Genomic DNA, 16,173 nt, shown 5'->3' on the forward strand with positions numbered 1-16,173 from the left:
GAAATGGGAAATATTCACCGGACCTCTTGCTGGGTCAGCGCAGCTCACGGCCATCAAATGCCAGCATCATATACTGCTGTTCTGAACAATTCCCCAGGAGTCAGCACTGCCCATCATTAATACACATCGGACTACAGCTACCCATTATTACGAGCACCTTGAAACCACAATGGAACTTCTGCAATGCAAAGTGGACAGACTACACTGTAGTGGTTAAACGTAGCATTGTCTGCATCCTGAACACCATCTGAATAGATGTTGCATATCGCGTTATAGGAAAACATGGATGGAACGAGTTTTTTTACATTAATAAATTTGACCTTTTGTCAACAAACAAACTACCCCACTATTGGCAGATAAAATGGGCAGATTGGAGTAGGATGAAGTTAAAATGATGAAACAGTGAGTGGAGTTTGTATACACAATCCCGTGTTGTTGGGGTCGTAGCAGCAAAGACATTGCATCCTGTCCCATATGCTTGTTATGCTCTAGCATCTTGGCTGTGCTTACACCACATACATATTATGCACTCCTGTGCTGCAGTAGTGGCCTCAGCCACTGCTAATATACTTCAACAGTATAATCGTCAACTCGTGCACACTCAAAAAGGCTTGATGAATTGCGCAGCGATCACGTGTTACACTGCCTATGTTGGTAGCATAGAAAGTAGGCTACTGCATTAAAACAAATGATTAAACGTCAATAAAAGAGTGGACATTCAAGTAAACCTGCCCTTTGTTAATCCACTGCTGGAATGAATACTTTCCCACACTGTTTCGTTCACAGGGGTCTGATGACTCATTTAACGTGGGTTGGTGAAAGGGGACTTGCAGGTCTGGCTCAGATATCTTTCGCCACTGATTTTATATTGCGGCCAGGAATCGAGTTCAGGATGGCTTCTAGCAAAATGCACTCACCACTGCATCACCAATCCACCCAACCAGTGTACCATCCCATCCCCCTTGCCACAGAATATAACGCTCATCACATGACAGACTAACACGTTAATTAATTTTGAATAACACGTTTATGTAATTCCCACAACTCCAAAATAGGCAAATTTAATTTTAAGACCAAATTCATCGTTATAGTTGTGCAGTCATTGGTTACATAATTGAAACCATCAATTTTCGATTTAAAGCTTTCGTGACTGCAGGGATTCATCTTCTTGGTTCTTTCGGTAAAGTCTCCACCTGAGGACGGCTGCTTGCGTTGTGGCTGAAACGTCGTGAGAATTATTTTATAATGTTTTATTTTTATTATTTTATTATTTCCATTCTACGTGACTTTACCGAAATAACCAATAAGATGAAACCATCAACTCAATATATTTGCCATTAAATATGAAAGCATTTAAATTCGGGGAACATGCACACCTCTAGACTACTCCACACAATCACCGCACGCTACCTACCTTTGCTCTTTGATGACCCCATTCTGCCAGCCTCCAGGCGCTGAAGTGTAGCATTGCTCTTGCTGCCGTATTTATACAGGGACTCGGGGATTATTTAATTATTAACACAACTCCACCTGTAACGTGTACACGTGCATTTTACATTACATGGCTGGTATTTCAAAAGGGTTTCACAAATTCAAATATTTGAAGGAATGTATGTGTATTGCTTTTGCTCGTGATTGAATAGGTCATAGAAATATTTTCACATCATATGAAACTGGACCAGTTTTGACCGGCAGTGGCTTATCAGCAGAGTAAGAACAAGGACCCACAATGTAAAGAGAGTGTCCTTATCTTAACATCGGCAGTTCGTCAGCATTCTTTAAAGCAAGCCTGACTGCTGAAGAGACACTGAATGTTAAACTCGGTTCTGAGGTTTCTTGTCTTCAGTCAATGCAGCTGAACTTATGCACTTCCTGAAGTCCGTGCGGCTGATGGATTGTGTAAAAAAGATATTTATTTCGATAACAGATGGATATATGGAGACATCCGCTAATTTTGTAATTTATTTTTTCTATAATATAGATCATGATTATTTTGAATTTCAATCTGTACGATCATTCAATATGATGAGAAAATGAAGTGGGGTTGGGCAGGACGTAGTTTTAAGGCATGATGCCCCATGATATGTATTAAAATCAATGGCAGCCAAGGAACATAACACATTTGTAGTGACTTCGCTGGATGTCAACATGCTGTGGGTTTAGTACTAGCCCTCGAGGGGCATGGCGTGCGGTGTAGCGACATCGCCGGATACCACAATGTTGTGGGTGTAGTACCGGCCCTAGAGGGGCAAGGTGTGCGCTGAATAATCGCGCTGGATGGCACCACGCTTTAAGTGCTGTGCCGACCCTACAGGACAGGGTGTGTAGGTGCCGACCGAAGGATACCACAGAGATAATAAGCCTTGTCCCCAGAGGGACCGGCGTTGTTGTTCATCCTGGAAGAAACCTTCACCTACGTTCTACGTTCTCCGTTCAACAAGTCTCCACCACGTGGACCAGGTCCGAATTCATTGGTCCCTGTCCATAGTAGCAGTTACATTGTAATCAGTGCAGTTAGCCGGGTGGTCACCACCTTAGGTTGTTTGTTAAGGGGAAGTTACCCTGTGTGTTGGAATTGAATAAATGTGTTGCCTGCAAGTCTACATCTGCGACTCAGTTGAACCCATTACAACTGGCATCAGAAGTGGGCAAACGTTATTTGGTCGGTAAGATAGGCCGAGTTAGGCTTTGCTTACGTGATGCAGACTACATACCAGGACGTTGTCGGACGACGAGGATAATGAAGGCGTTATTCCCCAGACAGCTCCGGGAATGGTGACCCCGGAAAAATTAAGTGAGGCGCCCCTGGCAGAGCATCGCGATGATCATCTCAGCGATAGCTCACCACCATCCCGGAAAGAGTGCCACACATTCCGCGCCCGCCTCACTGAATTTCGCGAGGGCATGGCTGCGATGGTGGCTGACCTCGACCGTGGAGAACCAGCGGTGGAGGAGAGAGCACTGGAGCTGCGTGGGGTCGATCCTCCCATTGCTGTTACCCGCCAGCGGGAAAGCTTTGTGGCGCAGCCCGCGCACACGACCGTCATTTTGTTCACAGAGCGGGACGGAGAGCCCGCCAAGTCTGAAAGTATGCTGAGTTTTCCTGTCGAGATTCCATTTCTCAGGCGGTCTACCTTTTGTAAAGGAATTTTCGGCTGCGGGAGTTGACTGGGTGGCCTTCGAGCACCGGTTCCAGACAAACTGCGACCTGGCGGGATGGATGGAGGCAGAGGCACTGAAAGCGCTACCCGCAACGCTTGACGACGATGCCTTGGCCTCGTTTTGCACCATCCCGCCGTCGGAGAGGGCCGTGCTTCAGCGAACCTTCATCCAAATGTCGGCAATTTACGAACCACCGTAAAATGTATGCCATAAGTTCACTGCGCAGAGGAGGGGGGAGGCTGAGACGCCCCTCGCCTTCTACAGCACTCTATTGGTGCTAGCGAAGGCTGCCTTTCTGAAGATGGACCATGACGGAGTCGACTCGCTGGTCCTCGAAAGACTGTTGACTTTGGCGAAGGACCTCAACATCGTCCTGCCGGCCGTCGACAAAGACGATTTGTCTTCTCTCAAGATGCATCTAGGCGCACCTGCTTTTGCAACGACATAAGGGGTTGGCGTTTTGTACCCCAACTTTTCCTTGCTGTTCATTCTTGATACGGATGCTAGCAACACCGGAATTGGTGCTGTTCTGTCTCAAGTCAGAGATGCCGTGGAGAGTGTTGTAGCATATGGCAGCAGAGTCCTGTCTCCATCTTACAACGGTACTGTGTCGCATGCCGGGAACTTTCGGCTATAGTTTTTTTTTGTGCAGCAGTATCGCCCCTATCTTTATGGAAGACTCTTTGAGGTACGCTCTGGCCATGCAGCACTACAGTATGCGCTGCGTATTGAACAGCCGTCTGTCCAACTGTCACGTTGGATGGAAGTCCTGCAGGACTATTCTTTTACTGTTTCCTACCGTAAAGGTACCCGACATACGAACGCGGATGCTCTGTCGTGATTGCCAACGAGCGACGGGTGCATGTGCTTCTCGGGCTCGGGGCACTGTAAGACGCCTGCCGAGGCCTTGCCCCCTCCCCTTGCGACATCGGTCGAGGTTGACACCTCTGATGAAGCCGACGGTCCTGAGGCGCGTGACACCATTATTAGCTTGGACCATGCGGAGTGGGGAATCCTCCAAGTTGAGGACGCTTCCCTGTTTAAATTATGACGCCATGTCAAGGGGGCGGACGGGGGTGGTGATCGATGGGGTGTAGCCTCTGTCATCCTCAGAGGCGGATTGCTCATGCACTGGGATGGAGGGTTGCGCCGTTACAACATTGTCGTGCCCACTGCCCTGTGGGGTAAAGTCACCTGGGCGGTGCAAGAGTGACTGCTGTACCTGGTTGTGCATAAGACGCTAGCCACACTTAAGCTCGACTTCTGGCCCGGTGTAACAGGCCAAAGTATACCCACAGGCCGTAGTATACCCGGGGTTAAAACGGCCTAGGCTAGATTATACCCGGGTATATTATGGCCTAGGCCAAATTATGCCCCTCTAGGCCAAATCATACCCCCATGATAGTAATAGTGTTGAGCGATATACACATGAATTTGCTGTGGCCATGATCTCGGCATCTGTTGCCCAGACTCTATCATGAGAGATGCCAGAGGTGTTTACATATTCATTGACATCTTGGTCCAAGTAGTCCTGTATTTCTTAGTTCCTAACCCTATTCCGTGACTTCCGACAACACTTCAATGGAATTGCATGCGTATTCGACTTCACTGGCTTCGACTGCTTCTAAAAATGCTTCAATTGATCAAATTGAGATTCTTACTTACATTTATACGCTCTTTATATATCGATTGAAGTTCGTTGTCGGCTGTTCTCTGTATGGATAATTGCCTTTGAACTTTCACATGGGGCATATTCTGGCCTGGAGGGGTATGGTCTGGCCCAGTCTAGTTTATAAACCCCTGGGTATAGTTTATCCTAGTGTAATGCGGTTGTAAACGGCCCTTCTGAGGTGCCGTCAGGGGGGGAGGAGTTAGGTCACGTGGGGGGAGAGGGGTTGAGTATAGAAGGAGGGGAACCGGAAGAGCAGAGGGAGTGACGGGGAACCAGGAACAGAGGAAGGCCACGAAGGGCGAAGCGGGGTGTGGCGAGATCGCCACGAACACGGGGGGAGCGAGGATCGGCACCGTTGGCCAGCGGTGACCGACCCGAAGCAGCGAGGAGGCTGCAGTCAGCAGCGGGGCTGCACAGAGAGAGTGGGCAGCGGGTCTGCATACAGTGACAGCCAGAGGGTCTGCACATAGGGGTAGCAGCAAGTCTGCAGGGAGGAGGTTACAGTAGATGAAGCAGAGAGTCAGAGGGGTGAGGAAGCTATAATAGCAGTGAATAGCCGGGGGCTACAAATACAGGAGTTATAACAGAGTGCCGTGTGGGTAAAGACGTGAACCTGAATAAAGACACGAAGACAGAAAGAAGTGTTCGAGTCCTTTTATTACACTGGAGTCAGAAGTGAAACGGCATGGCGAAACAACTGAGGAAGAAGAATATCCCATCTCCGGCGTCGGCTTCATCATCGGACGACGACGATCTTCCTCCTGAGGTCGGCTTCACTTCGGCGGAGGGAGAGATCCGTGAGGGCCCGGGTGTGGAGGAGGTTGCCGCTGCGCCCGACCCATCTGCGTTGAAGGACGAAGATTTAAGATGGACCCGGATGGCGGAGCAACTGGCGACCCTAAAAACCGTCATCACGGAGTTGTGTGACCTTGTCACGCCAAGGGCGGCGTTGGAAGGTGATGGTGGTGATCGGCAGGAGCCCGGGTCGTCTTCGATGGCGCCGCCATCGACCACGCGGCGTGAAGACGCCATCTTGGGCGTGGCGCACCACGGAAGGCGGGAAGCCGCCATCTTGGGGCCGCCACGAAGATCGTCCGCCATCTTGGCGACACCGCGTTGCGACGCCTTGCTGAACTTGCCGCCGGAAGAGTCGGTGACGGACGGAAGCAGGCCAAGGAGCCGCAGTCGTCACCTTACAACTGTTAAGGAGTTCTCCATCGGGGGCGATTGGAGTGCGTTCGCTTGTCGATTTTTGGCGGCGGTACGAACGGCAAGGTGGACGGACGCCGAGGCGCTGGAGGTGCTTCCGACTCTCCTTGACGATGAGTCTGTTCGTTTTTTTCGCTCTATAAAAGCTGCGAAGAAGAAAACATTGCGTGGAGTGTTCGACGAAATGGCGGACGCGTACGAGCCACCGGATGACGCCCATCGCCGCTTCGTGCAGCGGCAACGCGCACCGGAGGAGTTGCCTGTAGCGTACAGGGGCGCCGCGCTGGAACTCGCGATGGCCGCTTACCCGGAGACGGAGCCTGACCTGCTGGAACCTCTCATCTTGGGGAAGATGTTGGAGTTATCCCGGGATCTGGGCATTCCTATGCCGGCTTGCGGTCACGAGAAACTCACGTCCCGGACCGCGGCTAAGTGTTTGGACGCCCAGTTCAATCTCCGCCGCTGGAAACAAGTCACGGCGTGGACGGGCGGTCCTGTCGTCGATGGGGGGGCCGTAGGGTGGGACCCTACAAAGGCCGTGTACGTGCCGGATGCGACCGGCCCAAAGGAGCTGTCGGCCGCCTCCACTCCGTGGCCGGCTCGAAGCGAGCCGGGGCCGCGGGCTCCGCCGCCGGCGCGGCCACGTCGGGACGGGGTGCCTGCTGCGCGCCGACCCGACGTCGACTGTTTCCGCTGCGGCCGTCGGGGCCACTATGCCAGGGACTGCTGGGCCCGGGTTCCGGGGCCGCCCCAGCAGGAGGCCTCGATCGCGGACGTCCCAAAGAAAGACCCTCCGGCACAGGCAAGTCGGTGCGCACCAGACACCCGGCAAGGCCTGACACCTCACTCATCGCCGTTGTTGTGCGACGCGGATGTTCTAAAATATGGGAGGCCAGTATCTGCGCCTTGTCGCTCGATAACGCAGTGGCGTAAGTTGGCTCGGCGGGTTGTCGCGGCCGCTACAGGTTCGTCCACTGTACCGGGGTCGATCCAAGGGGTGGACGTGCGTATTTTGGTGGATTCCGGGGCATCCGCGACCATTATTTCGGATGTCATATTCCATCTTTTGAACATCCCACCGGGGGCCGTGAGGCCGGCTTACGCTGCCTGCATCGCTGCGAACGGGGGTAGTATGGGCATCGTGGGACAGGTGGACGCTAATATTTCTATCGGGGGGGTCTCGGCCTCGGGCGTTGTGTTAATTTCGAGGTCCCTGGCGGTTCCTTGCTTGTTGGGCACGGATTTTTTGGCTAAGATGCCCATTTTAATTAGAATCAATGAAAATTGCATTGAACTGCCAGGGGGCCGCAAATTGGCGTTTTTACAGTCCACCTGGGGGCGACCGGCTCCGGTTGCCCAGGTGCAGGCGTTATCGGAAGTTTCAGTTGATATTCCACCTGGCTCGCAGATGCTCATTCCCCTACGATACCGGAAGCCGGTTCCGGGTCGGCAGAGTGCTTGTGGAATTTTGCTGTCGCCGTCCGCCGCTGTTACGGGCGGATTGGCACTGGTGGGGGCGCAAACCATTGTCCGTCCGGATCAGCGCCCGTTTTTGCAGGTGTTAAATGCGACTTCTGAAAGCGTGTGTGTGCCGGCTGGTACCGTTGTGGCACACGCCACTACGGCGTTTACGGCTCAGAGTGACATTCCGGACGGGGGGCTGGTGGGTGGTGTTTCACACGACGGAGGGGTGGACGATCGTTGGATCGCCGAATTATGTGCGGAAAATTCGGCCCTTTCCGCTGAGCAGCGTTGTGCGATTCATAAATTATTAGCGAGCTATTCCGATGTGTTTAGCTCGGACGATTTGGACTTGGGACGCACCTCGCTTCTCTCTCATCACATCGAAACGGGGGACGCGGCCCCTATCCGCTTGAACTCGCGTCGGATGAGTCCGGCTGAGCGTGAGCATGTTCGAGGGGCAGTGGAAGACATGTTGAAAGCGGATATTATATCTCCGTCTAATAGCCCGTGGGGTGCGCCTGTCGTGTTGGTTAAAAAGAAAGATGATAAATTACGATTTTGTGTGGATTTTCGGAAGTTAAATAAAGTGTCGGTGGCAGATGCGTATCCCCTGCCGCGTATGGACGATTCTCTCGACGCCTTGTCAGGGGCTAAGTTTTTTTCAACGCTAGATCTCTCTTCGGGCTTCTGGCAGCTTCCCCTTGACGAGCCCTCGCGGGAAAAGACAGCGTTCCGTACGCCGCAGGGGTTGTTCCAATTTAACTGTCTGCCGATGGGGTTGAATGCAGCCCCTGCCACCTTTCAGAGATTGATGGAGTTGGTATTGACGGGGTTGCAGTGGGAGACATGTCTCATTTATTTAGATGATATTATTGTCTTCAGCCGCACATTTGATGAGCATTTATTGCGGTTGGAGGCCGTTTTTGCCAGAATGCGTTCTGCTAATTTGAAATTCAAGCCTAAGAAATGTCATCTACTGCAACGTTCCGTTCGATACTTGGGACATATTGTTAGTGCGGACGGGGTGGCCACGGATCCAGAGAAAACTGCGTGTGTCCGGGATTGGGCAACCCCCGCCACGGTGGGTGATGTGCGTCGGTTTTTGGGGTTCGCCTCATATTACCGGAGGTTTGTTCCGAATTTCACTACTATCGCCAGGCCTTTGCATCTCCTTACTGGGAAGGGGCACAAATTTGTGTGGGGACCGCCGGAGGAGGCGGCGTTTCGGAGCCTGCGCGACCTACTGGCTACTGCGCCGACGTTGGATTATCCGGATTTTGAACATCCCTTCATTCTGGATACTGATGCGAGTGACACCGGGATTGGGGCGGTGTTGTCCCAGTCAAAAGGTGGTGTTGAGCGTGTGGTGGCGTACGGGAGTCGGGTTTTGTCTCCCGCGGAAACTCGTTACTGCGTCACTCGCAGGGAACTTTTGGCTATTGTGTATTTTCTCCGCCAATTTCGACCGTATCTGTACGGTCGGTCGTTTATTGTCCGAACGGACCATGCGGCCTTGCAGTACGCTCTTAAGATGGACCAGCCATCCGGACAATTGGCGAGATGGCTGGACACGTTGCAAGAATTCTCCTTCCAAATTCACCATCGGAAGGGTGTGCGTCACGCTAACGCGGACGCACTGTCCAGGTTGCCGCAACAATCCCCTTGTGCGTGTGCGTCGGGGACGCATAGGTGTGGACCGGCTCAGCCCCCTCTCAACCTGTCGCGCGGGCAGTGGATGTTCTCGAACCTCCGCTTACACCGGGACCGGTTGAAGGGGGACCGGCTGACGGGATTTTGCGTCTTCCAAGGTCTGTGTGGATTCGGGAGCAAATGTTGGACGATTCTTTGGTGTCGTTACGGAAACGAACGGAGAAGGCGGGTAAGGAAGTCGGTGCGGGTGGTAATTCGGAAACTGCTCTCCGAGATGGGTTACTGATGTGGAGGGAAGGGATACAGGAACACTGGCGTCTTGTTGTGCCTGCGTCATTGCGCTATGAGTTGATTCGATCTTTGCACTGTGACACACTTTTACACCTGGGGGTGCAGAAAACCCTATTGACGCTGCAACGAGACTATTATTGGCACGGCATGACGACGGATGTCGTCGGTCACGTTCGCGCGTGTCCCGATTGTGCCCGCCGTAAGCCGCCTAAACATCCATATGTTCCGCCGATACAATCGATTAAAGTATCTCGGGTTAATGAGTTGGTGGCGTTAGATATTTTGGGACCCTTTCCGCCATCAGCTAAAGGGAATAAGTATTTACTGGTGGGGGTGGAGTACCTCTCTCGCTGGCCGATGGCCTGGCCCTTGCCTGACCAGTCAGCGGCGTCTATCACGGACGCCTTTCTATTTGGGTATGTAATGGACAAAGGGGCTCCGGAGAGGCTCCTTACGGATCAGGGACGTAACTTTTCGTCTAAATTGTTGGGGGAGGTGTGTGCGGCTCTTGGAACTAAAAAGATACGGACGTCCCCCTACCACCCGCAAACGGATGGTATGGTGGAACGGTTGAATCGGACTCTGTCCGCCATGCTGTGCCATACAGTCGGGGAAAACCAATCTGATTGGGATTTGCATATCCCTGGGGTGCTTTCGGCGTATCGCATGACGCCGCACGCGGCTACTGGATACTCGCCGTTTTTCCTTATGTACGGCCGTGAGAACGTGCCGCCGATTCATGACCAGTTGGGAACCGGTGCGAGGGGGCCTGTTAAGCCTCTTCCTGAGTATATTAAGGACAACGTTCGGCGTGTCGCTGAGGCGAGGGAAAATGCCCGCATGGCTACTGCCAAGGCTCAGGCCAGGAATGAGCGGTGTGCCCGACGTTCAAAGGGGGAGTGTCCCTGGAAAAAGGGGGACCTGGCCTGGCTTCATTGCCCACAGGTGCGGCCAGGTACATCTCCTAAATTACATCGACCTTGGCAGGGTCCGGTCCGCCTCATTGAGGTTCCCAACCCACAGTCGGCGCGTGTTCAGGTTGGTGCACGGCGTTGGTTCGTGCACACGTCCCGGTTGAAGCCATACATTGCCCCACGGCCGGATGCGTCATCTCCCCAAGTTGCCTTGCCGGGGTCTGTTGCTGCCGACTCGCCCTTGCCTGTGTCTGCTGACCTTGCGAGAGCGCCTGTCGTACCCTTCACAGACAAGCCGGCCGTGACAGCGCAGGGAGGAGGACCTTCCGCTTGTGGGACGCCGACCGGAGCCGCAGAACCCACGGGACCTGCAGCTCTTCCTATCCCTCCGCGGACGCGAGTACGGGATGTTTCTGGACGCGAGCGGGACAGTGGCGGGCCTCCAATGGCGACGGAAGAACTTGCGCCCGTCGCCCCTAAAACCCTTCCACGTTCCCGCTCGGCGGGTGGGCCGCCGACCGTCCGGGACGGCCCGGCTACCCGTACTCGCTCGAAATCCCTCACGTTTCGTTAGATTGTGTTGTGTTATTGTTATAATGTTCTTCAATGCTTCGTGTCTTTTTGCGTGTTGGCCCTTTACACCCGCATTGCTTTTCAGGTTGCAATTCAGCCGAGGTCGGCTGGATTTTCTTTAGGGGGGAGGGTGATGTAATGCGGTTGTAAACGGCCCTTCTGAGGTGCCGTCAGGGGGGGAGGAGTTAGGTCACGTGGGGGGAGAGGGGTTGAGTATAGAAGGAGGGGAACCGGAAGAGCAGAGGGAGTGACGGGGAACCAGGAACAGAGGAAGGCCACGAAGGGCGAAGCGGGGTGTGGCGAGATCGCCACGAACACGGGGGGAGCGAGGATCGGCACCGTTGGCCAGCGGTGACCGACCCGAAGCAGCGAGGAGGCTGCAGTCAGCAGCGGGGCTGCACAGAGAGAGTGGGCAGCGGGTCTGCATACAGTGACAGCCAGAGGGTCTGCACATAGGGGTAGCAGCAAGTCTGCAGGGAGGAGGTTACAGTAGATGAAGCAGAGAGTCAGAGGGGTGAGGAAGCTATAATAGCAGTGAATAGCCGGGGGCTACAAATACAGGAGTTATAACAGAGTGCCGTGTGGGTAAAGACGTGAACCTGAATAAAGACACGAAGACAGAAAGAAGTGTTCGAGTCCTTTTATTACACTAGGACACTTTATCCCCCAGGGTATACTCTGACCTGGGCCAAACTTAATCAGGGCAGGGGTTATTTTAGCCTGTTACACCGGGATGGTGGAAGATGTCGCTAATGTACACGAAATCCTGATTTGATCCCATCTGTAAAGGATATGATTCCTAATATGCAATACCCGGGTGTTTATAAACTGAGTTGTGGCTGTGGCAGCAGTTACATTGTGGAAACGAAACGACATGTCTCGGACCGCGTTCGCGAACACAAGGCAGATCTGAAACATGGTAGGACCAATAGCTCTGCCGTTGCTGATCATTGTTTTACCGCAGTGGGCTCACACGAAATTGACTTTTCCAAGACGAAGGTACTCTGCAAACCCACCGGCTATTACCAGAGATTTGTTTATAAAGCCATACAGATTTATAAACACAGACACAACTTCAACACTGAGCAATCATTGGAAGGACGTTATTAATCAGGTAAAGTCTTAACTGACTGTGATGTTTCCATCCTACCTGCCTATGTTAGCAGTTTTTTCCGACTCCTTGTGTCTCTCTCTCTTTTTGTGCCTCTCTCGGATCTCTGACTCAAGTGCTACTGCAGGGTCTCTCAGCAGATCTCTCCCCCAGTACTTCTGTGGGGTTCCCCCCTCTCTCTCCCCCCTACTGCCCGATATCTATATAACCTCGTGCCAAAGCAGCTCTCTCACCTACTTCAGCAGTTTTTTCTTGCCGTAGTTGTCTCACCTGATGACGATTGCTTGTGTTGCGATCGAAACGTCGTAATCTATTATTTTTCTACCTACGTGACTTTACCGAAAGAACCAAAGAGTATGGATTCCTGCAGTCACGAAAGCTTCAAATCAATATTGAACGGGTGTGTGCAGTGCGCTCGGCGGAAACCCCCATCTGAACCATGTTGTCCACCGTTGCAATCCATTAGAGTTTCCCGCCTAAATGAGCTGGTCGCTCTTGATGTCCTCGGTCCATTTCCTACCACCCCTCGTGGGAATAAGTATTTACTGGTGGGCATCAAATATTTTTCATTGTGGCCGATGGCCTAGCCGCTTCCCAACTAGTCGGCGGCGGTCATCACCAAGGCATTCCTCCACGGCTATTACATGGACAAGGGCGCCCCTGAGCACCTTCTGACCGATCAGGGTAAAAAAAACTTCTTCTAAAATGCTCACGTAAGTGTGTGATTTTTTGGGAAAAAAGAAAGTACGTCGTAATCTATTATCTATCTATTATTATTTATCTATTATAATCTATTATTTATTATTATCTATTATTTTTCTAATCTAATCTATTATTTTTCGCCCTACCACCCCCAGACGGATGGGATGGTGGAGCGGTTGCACAGGACTCTGACTTCCATGTTGAGCCATCAGCATGTTCCCGGGGTCCTGGCTGCCTATAGAATGGCCCCTCACGTATCCACCGGCTACTTCCCATTTTGTATGGGAGAGAACATGACCAACCGATTGATGTCCAATTAAAAGCCTAGCTGAGCAAGGCTAAATCTAAAATTTCGGAGCCCGTGCGGCTTACTCTTCAGAGGCTTTCCAGGGAAAATTCTAATTGACACCAATTGGCAAATGAGCGGCTAAGGGGTCTCCGTCTTTCCGGACATAAGTGGGCTCCAGGTGACAGAGCCTTGCTGCATTGTCCCCAGGTACCGATGGGTACATCGCCCAAATTGTTTAAACCTTGGAGGGGGCCAGTTGATGTGATTTGAGCCGTTCGGCCCCAGTGCGTCCAAATTTGCTGGGGTAGACAGAATTGGTTTGTACATCCCTCTCGCCTAAAACCTTTCATCGTGCCATGTGAATTCATATAATCTCCACTACACAGGGGCCGAGTGTCAGGTGTGTCGGGCGAGCTGAGCTGTGCATCCGTTGAGGTTGGTCCTCAGGGGAGTTATGTGATCCTGTCCTCAGGTTCCGCACGTTTAACTTCGCCCATGCCGCCGCCTGTGCCGTCTCCGGAAACTTCGGGAGCGGAGGGCCCGTTTGCTCGGCCGACTGCTCTTCGTGAGGAGCCGGGCTCATCGGGACATTTTCAAATTCCTCCCGGGAACCCCAGGGAGTTTACACCTAACTTGCCTGGGGGTGTTGTATATGTAAGCCTTTTTCCAAATTTTTATTAAGAATATTTCGACCAATATTTTATTTTTAATATATATTTTTTTATATAAAACAGATACCCCCAAAACTCTCAACTCTACCAATCACAAGCCACACCAAGCATCTGGAGGTCGTAAAATGCCATTAAACAACAATCTTCGGGGCAAAGAGGGGTTAGCGACTATCTGGAAATCTCCAGGCTGGCAGATGACCACCTGACATGACCTCCCCGGACGTTTTGAACAGTGCACAAACAAGTCTCCAGAGCACATAGCAGAGACAAACGGACGTTACAACTCGCGTTTTCTTTAACGATAAAAGTTTGAAACTCAGCAAAAAGAACAAATCGACGTTATAGACTGCAGTCTATATTAGTGGCTTCATTATTACTTATTTTATTTCACCCTTATACAACTCATATATATTATTTTGTATTGTATCTTTCTATCTATGTAACTTCACCAAATGAACCAAATACACGAGCCCCTGCCATCACGAAAAACTTAAGTCCAAACTAAAACTATTCCTCCAGCATAGAAATATAACTCATAACAAAGCTTGGCAAAACCCTCAAAATAATGACGTAACATGGAGCATTACGAATATTGATTAAACATGAATCGAATAATAACCACGATATATGAAAACCGGGGGTAATTCATAAGAGATACAAGGAATACATCTAACACACAGGACCACATAATATGTATCCCATAGAACCAAAGCCTCCCCGGGCATCTTTGTCTTCCAACAATTCGACACAAACACATGCCAGCCATAAATACGTATGAAGGGGTCTGGCCTCGAGATAACAAGCACTCAGAAGGAGTGGGGGATCAGGGCGGCCGCGGAGAGAGGACATGGTAGAGGGCATCTGGGATTTGTTTGTTTTTCTCTCGCAAGAGACGTGCAGAGAGGGGAGGGAGTTTCACGTTCTATGTTTTAAGCACAAACGCACATCACGCAATTCAGTCTCACGAGGGCGAGTCTGACTCAAGCCTCGCCAGGGAGAGGCTTGAGACGAAGTTTGCCAGCGGGCACCGACACCGACCATGGGTGTCGTGTCTCGCAGAGAGGAGTGACGATGTGTGGTTAAGAGCTGAGTTCGGCATGAGCCGACAGTATCGCTGAAAGCTTTATTCTACATTTACCCTGATGTGTTGAGTCGCTCACAAGGTCAAGGATTGTGACAAGTGGTATTGTCATAATTGTTTTTTTACCCTTCTATCTGGCAACAAAACTGACACCTTTTTCACAAGGAGTCATGTTTGCATAGACCACAATACCTGCAGTCATAATACAAACAAAAAACATAACTCTGATAATGTATGCACTGTCCTTGAAGTTGATTGGTCCACACCTGAGACAGCTTTCCTTAGAGCCTAGTCTCACATGGGTTGGACCAGATGACGCCAAAAGGCGCACAACTCAAAGACAATGCACCATCAGAGTATGAGAGCTCGGGTTAAGCATTTACACCATTGGAACCCTCATTTGCCAGTACAAAATATGATAATTGTTTTTTTACCCTTCTATCTGGCAACAAAACTGACACCTTTTTTAACAAGGAGTCATGTTTGCATAGACCACAATACCTGCAGTCATAATGCAAACAAAAAACATAACTCTAATAATGTATGCACTGTCCTTGAAGTTGATTGTTCCACACCCGAGACAGCTCCAACCCATGTATTGTACTAAGCTTTCACAGTTGTTTAAGAGGTGTGCGAATACAATTTACAAGTTTTGAGAGTGAGTGATCCAGCCAGCGTCGAGCAGCTCACAGCAAGAGCCCTCTTGGAAGAAGGGTGGAGAGCACGAAAGTTGAGCAACAATAAGGCGAAGCCCTGAAGTGAAACCGGGAGAGGCACCAGCGGGTGCCCGTGTGAAGCTGGCCGCTGCATGCCAAGGGCAAAAACAAGGAGATAGAAATGAGAAAGAACAGAGCAGTGGAAAGAGCCTGAGCCAGCGCAAGCCCTGAAGTAAGGGCGGGTGTCCGTGTGAAGCTGGCAGCTGCACGATCAAGAAGAGAGCAAGAGAGAAAGAGTGACGAGCAACGACAAGGAAACAACCTGGAGAAAAGGCAGAAAGCGCCAAGCATCGACCAAGCGAGCATCGCACAGGACCAGCAGCAGAGGACAAGCTGCAACTGCAATCATGCATCGCCAGAGCACGGAGCAGGAAAGAGAGCACGCAACCAGCGCCACCAAGCAAGAGTGTCGGCACCAGCAGCAGCAGATAAGCGACAAGAGCCATCGTGCATCGCCAGAGAGAACGGAGCAGTGGAAAGAGCCTGAGCCAACGCAGCCCTGAAGTAAGGGCGGGTGTCCGTGTGAACTGGCAGCTGCACGATCAAGGAGAGAGCACGGAGCAGGTGAAAGAGCCTGACCAGCCGCCCGTGAGCAAGAGTGTCAGCGCCAGCGAGAGCGCCGTGTGTTTAATACACACACACACATCGACCAGCACCAGCTGGGAACC

The 16,173-nt window shown here is 51.5% G+C and overlaps 1 protein-coding gene across 1 annotated transcript in view; it reads left to right on the forward strand.

The window, feature by feature from the left end:
- LOC133359910 (NACHT, LRR and PYD domains-containing protein 1 homolog) overlaps window positions 1-13,606 on the forward strand; it is a 39,940-nt gene extending 26,334 nt beyond the window's left edge. The window contains exon 6 of the mRNA XM_061578469.1: window positions 13,510-13,606. Within this exon, the coding sequence (XP_061434453.1) occupies window positions 13,510-13,606 (97 nt within the window). The remainder of the gene's footprint in view (window positions 1-13,509) is intronic.
- The last annotated feature ends 2,567 nt before the right edge of the window (window positions 13,607-16,173 follow it).

The sequence above is a fragment of the Lethenteron reissneri genome, chromosome 66 (genome assembly GCF_015708825.2).
Source record: "Lethenteron reissneri isolate LAM-NWPU_2019-01 chromosome 66, ASM1570882v1, whole genome shotgun sequence".
NCBI lineage: Eukaryota > Metazoa > Chordata > Hyperoartia > Petromyzontiformes > Petromyzontidae > Lethenteron > Lethenteron reissneri.